The following is a 19,835-nucleotide window of genomic DNA, read 5'->3' as shown; positions in this document are numbered from 1 at the left end:
AAAAGACATAGACACACTCAAATAAATAAATTGTTCCCCTTATTTTACATCACATTTGGTTTATCAGTGTTCCGCAAAATGCCAAAATTGCTTTTTGCATTTTTAGCTTTAATGACGGGATCCAGCAAAGACAATAATTATAATCAAGGCTGCTCGGGGTAATGACTGTCCTATACCAGTGCTTTCCAACATCAGGATTATATTAATAAAGAAAAAAAAACAAGCAGACAGACTTTAATTTGCTATGCAATGTGTTGGAGCCCTTGTCTATTCAGTATGACATCCAAATTATGGGTTATTTTTTTCTGGTGTGTAGGATGTTGTCTGTTTGACTTGTGTGGGGTGGGTCAACACCGTGATCAAAAACATTTTCATTTTGTAAGTGCTTTTCTAAAGTGCAATCACCTAGAACAACCAATTGAATTAGTCCAGCTTCATCAACAATGGAATTTCTTCCATAAACGGTATAGGTATTTTGCTATAAGGTGTAAATTGTCCATATTGATTAGTAAATATTCATCATAAGAATCAGCTTTAGGGCTTACCATATTCTCATTTGCACTTTTTTATACATTTTCCACAGTCTAAGGTTTTGAAGCTTTGCAAAGAATGAAAATTCTTTGCAAACCTATAGAAATTATAATAGAATCCAGTGGACCCCTTACTTGTTAACCAAGCCTGTGCTGCTGGGGAAATCTCAGCAAGAGACAGAATTGAGTACAGCCCGTAACTTTTGACACTTCGGGCATGATTTATCAAAGACTGAAAAAGATAGACTATCATTGGTGAACTTGGGTGCTTCAGCACACATGGAATGGATCTTGTCCAGGAATGAAAAAAATTGCCAAATCATAGCAAATTATTTAAAAAAAATCAATTCCAGGTTTGTTAGATCAGAACTTTGACACATCAGGCCTTTTGTGACAATATGTTGCTTGTGTATTATTTAGACTAGAGTTTAGCTCCGTCTAGCTTAAGTTGTGTGACTTTTACCTGTTTCCTTTAAGTGACCTCACTTTGCATTTAGCAATGTATTCTGGTAAGAGAATCATGTTTTCTACAGATCTTTGCACAAAATAATGCATTACATAACTAAAAGTAGCTTCTGCCTCAATGTCTTTTTCAAACTCCCTTTCTAAAACATAATTGTATGCTTGTTGATTGTATATCAAAGCATTTTCTTACCAAGTGTGCTGTTGGTGAATTGTATGTTAAGCTGGAACCTGAAATAACATCCATGGCATTTATGGTGCACCTAATTTATGGTATGTTGTGAAAATAACCTAACACAGATAGACTTACAAACACAATCAGTCTATCTATGGGCAGCACAGGTATTTACCACGCGATTCGAGACAGTTTACAAGAACAGGAAATTACTGTTTAAAATGAAAAAAAATGCAGTATAAAAGTATAAATGTTTGGCAATAATTTCTGAGAATAAGGAAACCATTGAATATTGTATATTTTGAGTAATATTTTGGCAAGAAGCCTTTACAAGCTACTGAAACAACATTGTAAAATACAACTTTATTTCACATTTATTGTAACCTGCTCCACATATTTTTAAATAAAAATACAGAAAATAATGCCTAGTAAGAGTACAATTTTGATTATTTTTTAATGAAGTCTTTGTTTTTACTTTACAGATAAAAGAAATATCACTGAATCAGTCTCAGTTAAATTGATATTACCGACAGAAGCTGTGACTCAAAGCATTCTGAGAAAGGTGGAAGTACAGCCAATCAAGGTTACCCCAAGGCCAAGTATTCCAACAACAGCACCCGTTGTGAAAAAAACTGAAGTGCAGTCTACTGTACAATCTAGTGCAGTGGAAGACACTCACAGCAAACCATCAGAACCTTCAGAAAGAAGTCCGTCAGAAATAGAAGAAACCACAGTAACTCCACTGGCCTCCATTACAGAACAGGCAGAGGGTCCTAGAGAACAAGCTATACCTTCACCTTCAGAGATTACTGTTAAAGAATCATCTATTCCAGAAGATACTCTCCCCCCCTCATTGAGTCCTGAAGCTGAAAGTATTCAACCAAGTTCCGACAAAGATCAAGACCAAGAACCATCTACCTATACTGACACAACTCATGTAGAAACACCAGAAATATCAACATATTTACCTAAAGATCTTAGCTCCCAGCCTTCCCATGAATCTATGGAAGCAAAAAGTGCAGAAAGCTTTTCAACAGTTATTATACCACATGATGTTTCCCAGATTACAGACTTTGTTGGTACTACATCTACTCCAGAGGTGCCTGACAGTTCTGCATTTGACACTGTGCCAGAAACAAGCTATGAGCCGGCTGCTGTGACTGCAAGTGAATCACTAACGCCAAAAGATCCAGAAGTTTCCAGTGTGCAAACCAAACTAGAAGTGTTCACAGTATTCAAACCTGATACCAGCACTCCATCAACACTGGATGAAGTCACAGAAACAATTAAAGCAACCACATCTTTTTATACACCTTCAGAAGTCACTGATGAAGAAGATGCTACCTTGTCAAAGCTGCCTTATGTAGAAGAAGCAGAACCGGCCTCTGAGGGAGAAGGATCAACGGATGAATCTGTAACTTTCACAGAACAGGCACAGACAACTATTCTACCAAAAGAAGAAAGAATTGTCACTGTGAAAACTGAAACATTATCAGTTGAAACAATTTATGCTTTGACACCAGATCAGCCAGAAGCTGAGGAAAGCGCTGATCAGACAACACAATCACCATTTAAAGTGATTTATGATGTGACTGATAAAGTTTCTACAAGTACAGTTTACCTGTTTGATAAAACAGAGGGCTCAGGTTTACTTGAAGATGATCAGCCTAAAGTGACGGATCTGGAGAAAAAGGAAGAACAATTTCCATCAGCTACACAAGCAACTTTCGATAAAACCAGAGAAGACGCTACTGCATCTAGAGATTTTACAACTGTTTTGACCGAAACAGCATCAGCCCAGGAAAGCCAAACAGAAGACGTATCAACTGTCAAACCAGAGGTGGTGGGCACAGCAAAAGCATCTGAAGCTTCCACGGAAATTTCTTCATCTAAACCAATAGACTCTATTTTTGAAGGAAGTGGTGTTGAAGAGGATACAACAACTAAGCAAAGTGTACCCAGTGAGGGACAGTCAACTATAGTAAGCACACAGATTTCAATCACTGCTATTCCCACTGAGAAATTGGATGAAGAAATAGCAGAAAGCACACTTTCTTCAGAAGGGTTTAAATATGTACTAGGGACTGATTCACCAACTACAGATGTAACAGAGGAACAAGTGCCTGGAACAACTGCTGCTATTAAAGTTCTAGAAGATGTAACCGCCCCTGAGGAAGAGACTACAGCACCTGCTATTCTGGTTTCTTCCGCAGTGGTTGGAACTGAAACTGTAAAAGCTATCACAGAAGTACAACCAGAAATTAAAGTGACATCAAAATCTGTAGAAGATATAGAGATAGCAGAAGGTACATCAAGCCCTCAGCCGGCATTGTCTTCATCAGTCATTCCTGCTGCTGTTACAGATCAACCCCAAGATGTTACTGAAGGTTCTGGAGAAGATGTTTCTCTTCCACCATCTCCTGTGGCTGATAAAACAGACAGTGAAGCTGCAACTACTCCACCAAAAGAGAAAATAATAATAGCACCTAAAACATTCCCACCGTCAACCAGCACTCAGAAACCAATTTTGATTGATAGGGAGCCTGATGAGGAGACAAGTAAAGGAACAATAGTGATTGGTGAATCTGTTGCTCCTTTTAAGACCACAACGGAATCTGATCTGATCAGTAAAAAACCAGTATCAGAAATTGATTCGGAATACTTTACCAGTGGAAGCGCAGAAGAACAAACAAAAGAACCACCTTGTGAAGACACTGCTGGTGTTTCTCCAACCGGGTCTACTGAAGATGGTGTTCAGCAGTTACCTGCTATCAATGTCATCATTGTCAGTATTCCTGATAATGAAACAGGTATGCCATTTTATTCTCTTTGAGATATTAAGGTTTGTACTGTGAGGAAATTAGTTAAATGTAATTCCTTTCAAAATAATATTTAAAAAAAAAAATTAGGATTTTTTTTCAATTTCTTTGGTAGGCTGATATTTTGACAAGTACCTAGCATCAAAATTGATTTGCCTTCCCGATTTGAAAGGTATTTTAAATTATGTCATATTACTATTAGTTTTTCTTTAAGTAGGTCTTCGCTATTAATTCAGTATGCACAGTATTTATCATTTTGAAAATATATCTTTACATTCCTATATCTTCATTCTGCTAATTGCTGGAGCTAGGTGCAGATGTTACATTTTTTCTCTTCTGTGACATATTCTCCTCTTCTACAAATCATAGCTAAATAACTAAATAAGAAAATAATGAAAAACACATTCCCTTTAGTACAGTGGCAGCTTTTCTTGCTTTGTGTGATTAGTGTTGTCTGTCAGTTAGTATTATGAAGTAGAACCTGCCATTAGTCCATGAGGATGTGAAGTTCATGTGTACATTTTACTGCTTTCCTTTTGCAAAATACATAGCTGAAAATGTCATTTTAAATTTGCCTAATATAATACTATTTCCTGTTTGTTTAATTAGACTGGAGTTTGTTTGCCTAAGTTTAGGATCCTATTTAAATTTTACATAGTACTTAAAGCTGGGTTGTGAAACAAGTGTAAAATATGTGTGCCTGTTCTCTAGAAATTACATTTTTTTTGTGAACATTTATGGTCCCAATGTAAGGCTATGATTTCGTCAGCGAATGCAGGTGCATATATTAATAAGAAAAATAAATGACACAAGTGTTTCGGTGTGACAAGAACAGGTCTAATGCAGGTGTAAAAATTAATTTAAAAATCTGCCTACTGCAGCAATGTTCTATTGGGGAGCATCTTGTGCTGTATAAAATTCCTATATTAGTACAGATTAGTACAGTTATATTAATTATACATTTATAGGTATTTAATGAGAATTGATCATAAAGTATTGCAAGTCCTTAACATTTCTTTGATCAGCCCGTAGGGTTGGAGTAGCTACCTTAGGAAGAATAATATACACATCAAAAGTGGCACAACTGAACTGCTGCCCTGGAGAATAATAGATAAATATTGTAATACAACTCTGGTATCTGACAACATTGTACAAGCCTTACAGGTTTACTATGACTAAATTGGTTTTGGGAAGTGCCTACAGTACTTATAGTGCTATAGATGCTGTCTGTGTGTTGTTAGGATATATACATGGATTTTAATATTGGAGAAAATTAAGAGGCTGCTAGACAACTGATGCCATCCATGGGCCCCATTGTGAACACACTGATTATTGATGGTAGCTTTTTGACTCATCCAAAGAAAAGTTGGCACTAAAGTTTAAATCATTTGTTGAGCTAAAGTTTTTAGTTTACTTATATAGCTGTGGACATGATGACCAGGTATAAATTTACCTTAATAATATTTGTGAGCCAGCACCTTGGGCAGCGTGACTAGTGCAAGAAGGTTGCATAGTTTTTGCTCATTTTATTTTCCTCTTTGGTTCTCCATTGTGAATCTGTATTAAGCAAGATTACTTTTATCTTTATTGGAATTCAAAAAAACATCTTTTTTTTTTTTCAAATTCTTGGTTGATAGTTGACCCAAGGTCACCAACAGTACCTTGAGTGGCGTATTCTAGCAGGAGCTTTTACTGAAATAAGTGGGGAATTGTAGAAAGGGCATTTTCATTTATGTGTACTCATGGCAGTGTAGTAGAATCTATCAATTAATATGTCTCCTTATCTGTCTGTAATTTTGCCACTTAAGTGGCACCAAACACTCATATTTAGGTATATTCACTTATTGGGCCTGCTTTATTAAAGCTTTCCAAGGCTGGAGAGGATACACAAACATATACACTAAAAAAACCTGGAATAAATTTCTTCAAAGTAATTTGCCATTTGCTAGCAAATGTTTTGAATCCTGGACTAAATGCATTTCAGGTTAGCTGGATCACCCAGCTTCACTGCTGAAAGTGTATACTTTCCAGCCTTGGAGAGCTTTAATAAATCAGGCTCATACAGTACTGTGTAACAAAGATGTCAGAGTCTCTTCACTTAGATCTGACATGTTAAAATTTTCTCTCATGGTAAAGACTGAACTAGAATAACTATAGTTAACATGTCATTTTTTTGATAATCCACATTCTGGCAGTTGTGGTTAAAAAAATCAGAAAGCATGTTTGGACTTGTAGCTCTACAACAGCTGGAAAGCTGGAGGTAAACATATTATACTATAAAATGTTCACAAGAGAACATCTGCTGAAAGTCTGGAAAAGAAAGCCATTGTATGAGTCACTTAGTTATCAGTGTGAGTCGTTTTCAAAGTCTAGCAAACATCTGAGAGTATTGTAATAAAGTACAAATACACATAACCCCCATTTTTTTGAACTTTGTTAAAAAGAATAAATGAATGAAAAAGAGTCCAGTATTGGGCTGATCATGTTAAGGGCATGCAAAACCCATTTGAAGCAGGTGAAATGCGGGACAAAAGGTCAACTGCAGGTCAAACACACGTCCTTGAAATTTGAATAACTTCAGATGTGTCTTAAACTGATGTCAACACAAGTCCAATGCCATATCAATGTCATATAGCCGTCCTTATCTGCTACCTCTTCAGTTGATACTTCCCTGCATTTGTTTGAAGTTTTGCTAGGAAAGGAGAGCCTTTATTACAACACACAAAGGGTTTATTGGGGGTCATCATTATGACACAACCATCTAGTACCTCATACATTATTTGCATCTCTGTGTTTGTCTTTTTATATAGAGTCAGAGACTCCATCTGGCTCTGTAGCTCACCTCCAGCTGTGCCAGACTACTAATAATACCAAAGGAATGATTTTTTTTTAAATCTCCTTGTTGGACATGTAATTGGGTGATCTTTGCAAAGTGAACTATCACCACATTCACTAAGCTAAGTGAACTATCTCTAGCAGGATGATAATTCACCTTTGGGAATGAGCAGTCTAAATTCCTATGGTAAATTACCCCCCTGTATGCCTATTTAAAGCTGATCACAAGCCAAAATAAGAAAAAAATGTTAGGTAGGTAAATACTCACTTGTTTTTTTATTGTATAAGCATCCCCTGTGGGATTCAGAGACCAGCTGTGGTTGGTGGCTCAGTCGTAACATTATCTTTATACCCAGCACCATTGTGCACTTCTCAAAACTCTGCCTACCATGGCTCTATTTGGCAGATATCCCCCGCCACAATGTTGTCTTACCAGGGAACACAGCACAGTGCTGGTGGCTGTTGTCTGGCAAAACAGGATAGTAACAGCATGCTGCAGGGCAGCAGAGTAGGGATTTGCCTTGTAATGTGTAGTCCCCCTTGTGCACTAGCCCGCTGTTGCCAGCCCAGATCGCTGACCATATCACTGACAGAGGAGTTTTCTACTCCCCTGTCACTGCCCATAAGACATGACATTTTTTGAAAATGACATAAAAGAACTATTCAACCTTTAGTAAGGTAGGAGTAATCCTGTGTGTTGGGAGTAATATTCCTCCAGCCTTTACTCTAAACAGATGCCACTTAGCTCTTTTGTATGGTCCATACACCGTTTCTATATGTAGTAGTATGTTTTGTGATTCATTTTACGTGTATTTCACATCCTTATAAAAACTGCAACAAAAAAGAAAAAATGATGTGGTCACAGAAACTGAAGTCAAATTACGTTCTCCATCTAACAAATCTAAAGATTTTAATGTTAACTTATCAATATGAATCTCAGATCATCTGTTATCAGCTGATAACATAAGGTCAGGTAAGGTCTTTTGAGGAAACCTCAACAGACCTTCGTTGGACACTTTTTAGTTTTCAATAAAGCCCTCCCCTCATTTACCCTGAGCTAAAATTGGTTTAGCTTTTTACAAGGCAAAAGCCTGCAGGTTTAGGGTTTCTACTTTTTATTCTCACTAGCCATGCTTTGGTAGCAGTACAGCTAGTAAACTTGTAAAACAACTGCTAAGGTGCAAAATAGATTTTACATGGCAGTGTTTTGTTACCGGCATACTTCACATGGTCCTGGCGTCTAAGGGGTATTTAAAAACTTGTCAGTACTGAATTTTACAAAGTCACAAAAGAATAGATTTCACTGCGACGCTGCATTGGATTTACAGCTTAGGAAGAAAAAAAAACTTTCATAAAACTCTTTGAATAGACTTCTGTATTCTTCTCCCTGTCTTTAGTAGCATTGAGATTGCTTACCAAGCTGAATCCTCTTTTATGTGATCAGCCATATCCATTCACAATTTAGGGGTTTCATTTAGATGGGTTCCCATATTTTAACTTCTTTTGTAGGCTTCCTTAGATACAAGGATGTGTTGCTGCTATACAGCATACAGTTCTTAGGAAACATACGCAATCCTTCCAGTCTTTTGTTTGTTACCAAGGAGACATCTCAATGTTTGACACTGTGATTACACACTTCGAGTCGTCTACTCCAACACAAATGACTGCTTTAGAGTTACTATTTCATGACCAATTTACGATAAATTTTGGCTTCTTGATTAAATTTAGGTTTTAAATATCAGAGTGGTGACCTCTAAGCATTAATGTACCATTTGGCTTCCAGGAGTTTTCAAAGATGTTGGCAGTTAAACAGCACAAGCACAGCAGCATGCTTTATCTCAAATCTAATACAAATGGGAATGAGAATTTGTCATGCTGATTACTTATTTATTGATACTATTTAGGTAGTGCTGACATATTACACAGAAATGTTAGAGAGTACATAAATCCATTGACATGATTCCTCTTCCCCAGAAGTAGCTCATAATATAATGTCACCACTTGCTATTACCCTAGCTGATTGCCATGCTTCAAACATTGAACCTCAATAGCTTTACAACCTTTATATTCTTTACCTCCCAGACTGAATACTAATTCAAAGGCACAGGGCCTGAGCCTGTTAGGACTCTCTCTTAGTCTCATAGTTGCCCCAGAACTAATTGTGCATATATTAAAGAACTGACCTTGCTTTTGTAGGTTCCCTGCTGCTTCTGACACAGTAATCTGCTACCCATTAGCTTCTCATGGGGTTCTACGGTATTCCCTGCCTTGGAATGTCTATCTTTCTGCTGCATCATAAAGAGTCTTAATAATATTAATATTATTATTATTAATATTATAAAGGGAAGGTTTATCAAAACTTCCCCTGTGTTGTATATATTGAGGTGTCTTCCTATATAGAACAGATAATTATGGCCCAGTCCAGACAGTGATGGTCTATTGAGGAAGAGATGTATGCGATTCTTCTGTTCCCCTAGGGCACCATTATTTAACATTCTCCTTATCATTAGTTGCCACAACCCTAAACTAATCCAAATTCATCTTTTACTGCTATCAGTACAGTAAAGTGCATTCTATCTGAATAAAGCTTGGTAAACTTTTTAATAGATTAGAAGTTTAAAGTAAAAAAAGAAATAAAGAATATTAGGACATTTCCTACCAATTACAACTGTAAAAATTGATTGGAAGGTATATTTTATTGGTGGCAATGGATAGCCGCTTTGTTCATGATCCAGTGGTACAAAGCTCAATGGATTTCTGATTACGTTTTCAGACCAGATTCTTGTTAAACCTGTTTGGATATCAAATGGGGGCAAGGGAATAAAATATTCAATATTCTCAATCTTTTGCCAGATTGAACCTATCTCCAATAATGCCCAGTTGAAGGCTATAACCAGAGCTGTCTGTAGATTTATATAGTCATGGTTAGATGGGTTTGACCAGTCATCATTAGTTCTTACGATTTAAAATGTGTGGGTATCTTGTTTATCTCTTATTAGCGTGAAATTGCACTGGCAGAAGTTTAGAGAAAGTTACAGTGGAGTTATTTCAAGTAATTGTAGGTTCTTTGTATGAGCAAACCCTATGGCCTTTCATCTTATTTTCCCACAGCAGTGCTAGTGCATTTCATGCTTGACATAATCTGTTTAGTATTCATGCCCAGGTGGGGACTCCAAGGTAAGCATCGCAAAAGCAATTACCAAACATCCCTTTCTTTAGCCTGGAGGATGGGAAACACAGATGTGGACTTCCCTTTGAAATCAAAGAGCTGTAATATGACAAGACTGACTGCTGATAATGTAAAGGTGTATAGAAAGGCACCGACACTATTTAAAAGTCATCAAATGTAAATTAACACTCGATATCTACTGTACACTTCTCACTGTATATCTATATTAGGGCATGTGAAAACCTTATAACAAAATATTTATTTCATTACATATTCCTCCACCATAAGTACCCTCTTTTACGTCACCATAAGTACTTCTCTTTACTATCTATATTAGGTGTAAAGTTTTCTGAAGTAGGGCAAAACAATATAGTTCACTATGTCATACAGAATAAGCTTCACTTGCAGAGCAGAAAAGGGAAAGCTCTTGTTGTAGTAGTTTTATTTTTCATGTTGAGAAGAAAGAGAAGCGGTTACACGCCGGAGCTAAGGTTTTTCACAATGGATCCTAGCTCTTTGACAGCCCATAGATGAGCAGATTTTTGTAACAGAGGGGGGATAAAGCAATAAGTCAACAGGAAGACATTTGTGCGCTCTACTTGCTTATGAATGGGCAGCACCTTATATTGATGGTATTTATATTATATGGTAAAGAAATACTTTTTCAAAACGGTAAAGAATCGTATAGTTCAAATATACTTTTTTTCCAGAATAATAATAATGTTTCAACAAAACATTAATCCGAATTTTTACTTGTTATTTTTGATATACGTATATTAGATAGATAATGCTTCTTCTTCTGTTACCACTGGGGCATGGTTAGGAGGCAATGTGTAACCAGCATGGGCAATTATTACAGTTTCTGTTCCATGATTTATTAGAGCACCTCATCTATCCTTTGTGGGAGGACAGAAATGTTCACATTTTATAATTAGGTACTCCATAGACACACATGAGCAGACTCCAAACAGAACAGAACATGATCCCTTAAATGTGAATTCCCAGTACATCTGATAGGTCTAGTGTGCCCTGACTGTACACAGATCTATTAAATAAACTACTTCCCATGTCGTAAACCCCTATGGAAAACAGATGTCTGCATGTGTTATATCTACAGACACAGGTGTTTTTTTCTCTTCCAAGTCAGTAATCTATTGAAAGAAGTGTATGTGGGAAGATTATAATTAAGAAAGAGGCTTCTGCAGAGAGACACGTAGGGTGGTGGCTTTTTTAGAGACTAAAGTGTAAGGAAAAGTAGGTTGCCCACCCTGTTCTCTTAATAAAGCTTTTGGAGACCATTATGATGGCTTGTCTAGAGGTTTCTAGTTATTTTTACAAATCAGCATTTGTATGCATAGTACATTGGATATGGTGTATAAAATGGAAAACATATTTTGTTTAACATAGCAACCAGTCAAAAATCCTGTTTTATTTTTAGATCTGAACTGCAGAAAAAACATCTGAAATTTGATTGATTGCTCTACTCTAGAGAGTACCTTCCACTTTGCACACACACTTACTTGTTCTAATTTCAATGCGTACTGTGGGATTTTCTCCACATTCACTAGAAACTACTGGCTTTGAATGCCCAGCATCAGCTAATGCTGTTCACCCCAGAAACAGAAAAGGCAATCCATATGGATTTTTTTTATATATAATTTTTGTAAATTTTTTTATATAGAAAACACAATACAACAATACAACAATAATTAACACCCATAAAAAAAAACTAAATATTAATTATCAAATATTCATTTTAAGACAATCCATGTGTGAGACCCCACATTGAATATCTAAACCTATCATATATTATTCTTCGTTCTTGAACATTTAATACTTTCTCCATAAACCTATCCCACACCTTAAAAAAACAAGTAATTTGTGCATCTTTCGCTCTTTCTGCTTTAAAGTGGGTGCTCCTGGATGAATCCATTCCATAAGAATAGCCCTCTTGGGCCAATAAACATATAGTGATTCAACCCTTATACCTTATACCCTCAGTAGGTGAACATACACCAAAATAGGATCTATCACTAATGATTGATTTGTGATTTAATTTACAAATTTTATTACTTCTTCTCAAAATGTTTTGATCACTGGACAATTCCATTAATAGTGCATCAATGTAGCGTGTGTTTCACCTCATTTTGGGCATATAGATAGGTTTCTTCCCAACCTATCTTGTTCCTTTTTCCTAATAACTTTATATGCTCTATGCATTATTTTAAATTGAGTCCCTCTCCAATTTTCATTAATCGTATATTTCCGTACTGTTAGGTAACCTTGTAGCTCTACGTTCAAGAAATCTCTTTGCCATTGTCTCACATTGGTTTGAGACAATAACTTATTAAATCTTCTTCGATAATTTTGATAAAAAATTTTTTATTGAATCTATAGGGAATTTAAAAAACAGCTTTAGGTGTTTTTACAGTTTTTGACCCAGTATGGAAGGATTGGAACTTCTCATGGGTTTTTATTGCTGTCTGCTGTTCTCAGAGCTGAAAAGTTGAAAATCTTCCAATGGGAATACCGGCTCATTGGATAACTGTGGACTTCTCCTCATTTTGAGAGATTTTTACTTCCTGTTGTGCCCCTGGGACAAGTAAATTACCATTTAGCTATGGGTCACTCAGTATAAATGTCCTTTTTTAGAAGAAGTGCCATAAAAATAATTTTATAAGGTCTTTCATTGTGTATTGGTATTGTAATGTATAAAAAGTATTGTAGATAGACATATTTAAGATAGAATGTTTCTTATATGTAGTGCATAGTTTTAACAAACTAATAATAATAATAATAACTGTGTTGGACAAAAAAAGGAAAACATTTATTGGTGAAATCCAAGACAAATCACATTATTTAAGTTTTTGAGTGTATCTCTTGGACATGTTGTGTTGATATTTTTATATGATAAGAAAGTCCATAAGAAAGAATGAAAAAAAAAACACTGAAATAAAATTGACACTAATTTCTAAACCATAATTTCTGGGTGCAACAGACACTTCTCACTGTCTTTTGATAATGCTGTCTGCTTTGCTCCATTGTCTTTGTCTGCCATTTTCATTCACAGCAAAAGTCATGTTTATTAACTACATGGACTAAATTTAAAGTTTACTGCCAATATCTCAATAGTTTACAATGCATTATTAACAAATTTACATGCTAAAATCATTATCTGTTTTTTATCAGGCCCAGTGGATGACCTGCTTAACACTTTGGGTTTAAACCAGTCCAGTGAAGGTTTTAACTTAGAAGTTTTGCCCTTTTTTGGGAGTTCTTCGGAGGAGGACACCGACTGTGACAACACCACTTCTGTTCCAACTTCTCCGTCCTTAAAATTTATTAATGGGAAACAAGAAATTACTCCAGATCCAAAAGATTCAAAAGCAGAAGAGGTTAAAGGGGAACTAATTGAAAGTGTCACACCATCGGTGAATGTATCAGTCATTCAGCTGAGTGAAGCTCCAGATCAGGGATTACAGTCAACAGATAAACCAGACCTTACTTCTGATGAATCAGAGGAACCTGAATCAAGCGGTGATACTGAAATTTCAATTAAGGATCTGCCAACTACACAAGCATCTTTAGTGACTGAAAAGCTAACAACACAAAAACCCACCATACTATCTCATTTCAGTACTGCTCCACCAAAAGAAGACTTTCCTTTGTTCACACTAGAATCTTCTGGTGATGCAGAATCTGAAGTTACAATAATTAGCAGTGCTGCGCCAACTACAAAATTTGTTGAGGTTACCACAGTTGATTCAGTAACAGAATCTGCTAAATTAGTATCAAGTCAAGTGGTAATTGAGACATCTACACAAGATGGAAGTGAAACAGTTATTGTACCAACCACAGGTCCTTTAAAGCTTGTAGATGCATCAACTGCATTTTATATTCAGGAAGGTTCTGGTGAGGTAGAAGGGGAGCCCATTATTAACATAACAGCTACTGTACATCTGTTTAAAGAAAGCGAATCACCTTCAACATTGGCACCAACAGAATCTGGAGCTTTTGGATATACAGAGTCCCCTCAGGTAGACGAGGTACCTTCTCCAACTAGTCTATCAGTCCCTGAGACAGAGGGTACAGAAAGCAGTACTGTATTTACTGAAATAACTGAAGAAGATATCTTGTACACAAAAGCACCAGAAAAACTGGAACTGGATGAAGTAGAGGGCTCAGCTGTAGATGATTTTGGTGAACTCCTGTCTACTGTTAGGGTATTATCTACTGAAGAAACTGTGTTGGTAACACAATCCTCCCAACTAGATGAAATAAGTTCCACAGCAGAAGTGTTACCTAAAATTTCAACAGAAAGTCCAAGCTCTGTATCTGCTCAGGTGGAGGAAGAAAGCTCTGGCCTGGAAGATGTCTCTGAATATACAACAAGAACACCATCTAAAGATGACATTAAAGAGATCCAGACAGAGTCCATTCAAGCTGTTGTAACTGAAAGGAAACCGTCTGCCACATTAGAACCAACAACTACATTTCATAGCATCAAGGAAGAAAAATATGTAACTGAACCAACCAGTGTCTTTCAGGATGAGGCTACCTCTGAAGTCTTGACTCAAAAAATGGTTACAGTGGATCAGGGTTTTATTGATCAAGGTTCAGGTGATATATTAAATGCTTTCACTGATTCATTTATTACAACTCGCATTCCACCATCACACATTAGTGCTAAATTACCTGAAAAAGAAACAGCAGAGAAAGAATATGAAAGCGACCCAAGCTCTTCAGCAACAGTTTCATCATCTGTTTCTGTTTCTGAATATATTTCACCATTACCAACTGAACATGACAAGTCATTCTTTATATTGGGTTCAGGTGACAAAGAGGAGACTTCAGAAAGCCCAGAAGATATAGTAGTCTTTAGTACATCTGCAGCTAAACCCACTTCTCATTATCAAAGCTCATCCTCCTTGGAGGAAATTCTATCTCCCAGAATCATTAAAGAAAGTTTTTCTGTATCTACCTCTGAATCCATAAGCACTTTAATACCTACCCTAGAAGTGGGTTCTGGAGATGAGCCAGAAGTTACATCTAAGCCTTTGGAAAGTGAGTCATCTTCTCATTTGTATATAACTTCAACTCCACTTGCTCCAAAGACACCTTTACATGGTGTCACAGAAGACATTTTCAGCACTAGTGAGCCTCAGTCAGTTTTTGTAACTGACACAAGCGCATCTAAGGCTCTTCAATTTCAAACTGATGCATCAAAAGTTGATGAAGAGCTTACTATTCCACCTTTACCACTATCCACTTTGGCTGGGCAAGCTGAAGTTAGGAAGGCCACATACCCTCCAGGTATTTCAGATACCAGCAAAACAATTTTTAGCACTGTTAAGCCATTTGTGGAGCAAGGTTCAGGTGAGGAAGAAGAAGCATCTACATTGTCAGAAGTCATCACTTCACAACCGCCTACTGACCAGAAATCTATATATATCACAACTATTTTGCCAGCTGTAAAATCAACAGACAGTGTAGAAGAAACAAAAACAGAATTAGAACCAGATGTGGGAAGCATCCCACAAGAAAGTACAGATGTACCTGGGACATCTAGGCCTGAACCTCTGGATGCAGAGGTAGCAACAGTACCTTCCCTGAGCACTAAGCAACCCTTGGATCAAGATATATTTGTTGATGGTACAATCTTTACAGAGCAAGGCTCAGGTGATGAGGATGGATTATTTACAACTTCTTCCACTGAAGTGAATCCCACTAAAGTTGTTAGCACAATATCACCAGCTGAAGATTTAGTGCTGAGCATAACAGTTAAGGAAGAACTTAAAGCCAGCACAAGTCTTCCGTTTATAGAACAAGGCTCAGGAGATCAAGCAGAACACTTTACTTCTCCTTCTGAAAAACTTGCAGTAGCATCAGAAGTATACATTACAACAGTTTCTTCTGGTAAGGAATTTGATGACAGTGTGGTATCCCAGACTAGTACTCTACAACCCAAAGAAGGAATTAGCACTCCTTTGCCATTTGCTGACTATGGCTCTGGAGATCAGGAAGACAAAGTACCTTTCCTCACCACTTCAGTTCCTAGGGCTGAAGTCAAGGAAACTAAAGAAACAGCCAGTTTATCAGCTACAGAATCTCCAGAAAGGGTGCAAGAAAAAACAACTAGCATAGTTGTTAAAACAGATGACCTCACCACAGATCAGTCTGCTATCATCATGGAGAGCAGCACTGAAGCATCAACCCATAAACTTACTGTTAGTGAATCACTGTTTGTTGAGGAGGGTTCGGGTGATCTGGTGATATTTTCTACTGCATCACCACCAGTCATCCAAACTGAAGAAGGCACAGCAGAAAAAGAACCCTTAACAGAAGAAACAGAAACAACAGAGGCACCTGAAGCAACAGAAACAATAAAGGCTCCTAAAGAAACTGAAGCAACAAAGGTTCCTGAAGAAACAGAAGCAACAGGGGCTTCTGAAGCAACAGAAACAATAAAGGCTCCTAAAGAAACTGAAGCAACAAAGGTTCCTGAAGAAACAGAAGCAACAGAGGCTCCTAAAGAAACTGAAGCAACAGAGGCTCCTAAAGAAACTGAAGCAACAAAGGTTCCTGAGGAAACAGAAACAATAAAGGCCCCTAAAGAAACTGAAGCAACAAAGGTTCCTGAAGAAACAGAAGCAACAGAGGCTCCTAAAGAAACTGAAGCAATAGAGGCTCCTAAAGAAACTGAAGCAACAAAGGCTCCTGAAGAAACAGATCCAACAAAGGTTCATGAAGAAACAGAAGCAACAGAGGCTCCTAAAGAATCAGAAACAACAGAGGCCCCTAAAGAAACAGAAGCAACAGAGGCTTCTAAAGAAACTGAAGCAAAAAAGGTTCCTGAAGAAAAAGAAACAGAGGCTCCTGAAGAAACAGAAGCAACAAAGGCTTCTACAGCACCCACAGACAGCAGCATTATATCAGTGCAACCAGAAGATCAAACCCCTCAAAAACTGACAATCTCTGATTTGCAATTGATTGATCAAGGTTCTGGAGAGGAAGACAAATTATACACAGAATCTTCCACCTCAATACCTTCTTCAGCACAGCAGGAGGAAGAGGTTAGCACCATCCAGCCATTCACAGAAAAGACTGAAACAGTTAGTGAAGTGGAAAGCCTAACCCAAATACCTGTAACACTGCAGTCAGAAGTTAGTTTCATTCTAAGCACCTCTCAGCTATTACCAGATAAAACAAAACCTTTAGGAGAAGAAGTTTTGCAAACAAAAGTGGTAACAGAGTCTCCAATAAGTGTTGAAGATGAAAGTGACTACATTATTGGTACTGGTAAAACACCAAGTTTGGAAGTTATTGAAGAAAGCACTATTAGCAGTATCTGGGTACAACCTAATGATACAATAAGTGAAGTTGTTAGTGCTACATCCATCGCTACAGAATTTTTTCTGGATGACAAGTCAAAGATGGGAATTTCAGAGGAGCCAAGCTCAATAACCTCGGAGGTGAGGGCAGAAATAAAATCAACTCCTGCAACACCTCAAGAGGAAGTTCTGATAACAGAAAAAGCATCAGAGGATGGATCTGGAGATTTATTTGCTGGCATTGTTACCACAACAGTAATGGATACTACTGTACCTACTAAGGAAGAAGATAGTGCTGCACTTTTAACTGATGCACAAGCTACAGAAAGTGCTCAGACAGTAAGTGAAGGTGCTATTTTAACCACTCAGTCAGCAGATATCTCATTAGCACCTCAAGAGGTTTTCACCAAGGTCAGCAAGGCAAGTCCTGGGGAAACCGACAGAAGCCCTGTCACAGCTACTACAAGTACCTCTCAAGTTACGGATACTTTTAGGTCCACACAACCTTCTCTTGAGTCAGAAGTGAAAGATTTCATTGATTCATTTTCAGGACAAAGTTCTGGTGAAGGTGCTCTTCCAGATGAACCTTTCATTACTACACTTTCTCCTTTGGTTGAAGTTCAGACAGATGCTGACTTTTACACAGCTGCTCCAAAAACTCAAAAAGCATTGCTTCCAACTGAACTTTCAACTTTACAGCAAACTGACGTTTCTTTAGAAACAACTTCCAAGAGCTTTGAAGATGGAATATTTGTGGAAATAACAGAAAGTATTCCTGGCCAAGTATCTGGAACTGCTACAACTGAAGAGATACAGCCTTCAGATCGACCAACTAAAGTACTGCCTGTCATTCCTCTTGAAACTGAACAAGCTACAACAGCCCCATTGAAAGACACTACTCCAACACCTTTTAGTGAAACAATTGAGGGTTCAGGGGAGGGATCTGGACTGGAAATATTTATTAGGACCACCGAAGCAACTCAACAGCCACAAAAACATGAAGATATTGTGTCAGTTAGTACACCAAGCGTTACTATACCTAAAGTTGATGAGACAGAAGAGGTAACTGAGGATCAGTACACAGTAACAGTGCCTATTATTAAGGATTCAGGTGATCTAGTGGCTACTGATGTAATAGTAACTGAACTGCCTGAAGCAGAAGGTACACCAGATACAACTACAATCTTAGCTATAGATGAGCCTAGTGAAGGCCAGGAAGAAACAGAAGGAGAACTGTACCTTACATCCACAGTTATTGTTGATGTTAAAGATAAAGGTCCATTTACTGAAGGTATTTTTTCTGTCGAAGACACCACTAAAGAGCTTGCACCAACTGATTCCATTCATTTAGATACTGCTACATCACAACAAAAGATTGTCACAGAGCAGCCTGATCTCCTCCCATTATCAACTTCCCTTCCCAAAGACACCACAGAGGTACCTATAGCTGAGATAGTTACTGCAAAATATTCACCTGAAGAAACTGGCATTGATGTTGGCACATCAGCCCAGCCACCAATATTTGAAACAGAAGATACTAAAGAAATTGAGTATTTACCTGCAGATGTAATAACTCCAAGTTATGAAGATAGGACATCTTTAATTGACCAAACTGAACAGGAGGGTGCTATAGAGGTAACAGAAGAACCAAGAGCTCCAGTAACTGTGATTTTGGTCAATGGCGCATCTGACTATACAGGAAAAATTATTCCAAGTACTTTACCTTCTGCTGGTTCTGAGAGTTATCATGTTTCTGGACAGGAAGCCAGTGCTGACATTACTGCCACCTACAAACCCACCAGCGTTGAACCATCTGATGCCACAGACCGTCCACTGGAACACTTTGATAAAGACATACCTGTTACTGAAGAAATTTCAATTAGCACAGACGATATTGATTCCTCTACTGTACAGCCTACTGTTGGAGAAGAAGTGGATTTAGCCACTTCAGAGATCTTTATACCCACAGACCCAGATACTGAGGAGGAACCTGATGAAACTGCTACACAGGCACCTGCATTACTTACCTCTTCCGATGAAACTTTAGGTGTGGATGAAACAGATGCTTCAATTGCTCCCCAACCTGAAACACCATCTCCAACAGCTGCTGAGTCAGATGAAGAGCATGCCAAAACACAACCTATTGTAATTTTACAAGAGGCATCAACTGTTCCCTCCTATGCTTTTGATATGACAACTGAAGGTGAAGAGGAAAAGTATGCAAGGGGCATAACACCACAGCCAGACCTCGATATCCAGATCTCCACTAGTAATAATGTTGATGGAACTGAGCTTCAAATAACAAGTAAGCCATAATCATGCTCTTTATACCCATTTGTGATATATATATATATATATATATATATACATATATATATATGTGTGTGTGTATGTGTTTATCATTCATTACCATACTTACGTGGCTCTTTAATGAATCTTTTAACCCTATTATGATTTATTAGGGTATTATATTTAAAGTTGGTTTTGACCTATACAGGACAACCTCATTGTTTT

The 19,835-nt window shown here is 37.5% G+C and overlaps 1 protein-coding gene across 2 annotated transcripts in view; it reads left to right on the top strand.

Moving 5' to 3' along the window:
- Positions 1–19,835, top strand: part of VCAN (versican) — a 69,810-nt gene that overhangs the window by 30,813 nt on the left and 19,162 nt on the right. The window contains exons 7-8 of one of the 2 annotated variants that reach the window (XM_072416188.1): positions 1,650–3,977; positions 13,180–19,626. In XM_072416188.1, the coding sequence (XP_072272289.1) occupies positions 1,650–3,977; positions 13,180–19,626 (8,775 nt within the window). The remainder of the gene's footprint in view (positions 1–1,649; positions 3,978–13,179; positions 19,627–19,835) is intronic. The other variant, XM_072416189.1, reaches the window with a different exon arrangement.

The sequence above is a fragment of the Pyxicephalus adspersus genome, chromosome 6 (assembly GCF_032062135.1).
Source record: "Pyxicephalus adspersus chromosome 6, UCB_Pads_2.0, whole genome shotgun sequence".
Taxonomy (NCBI): domain Eukaryota; kingdom Metazoa; phylum Chordata; class Amphibia; order Anura; family Pyxicephalidae; genus Pyxicephalus; species Pyxicephalus adspersus.
The sequence above is the reverse complement of the archived record's forward strand: the minus strand, read 5'-3'. Positions and strand labels throughout refer to the sequence as shown.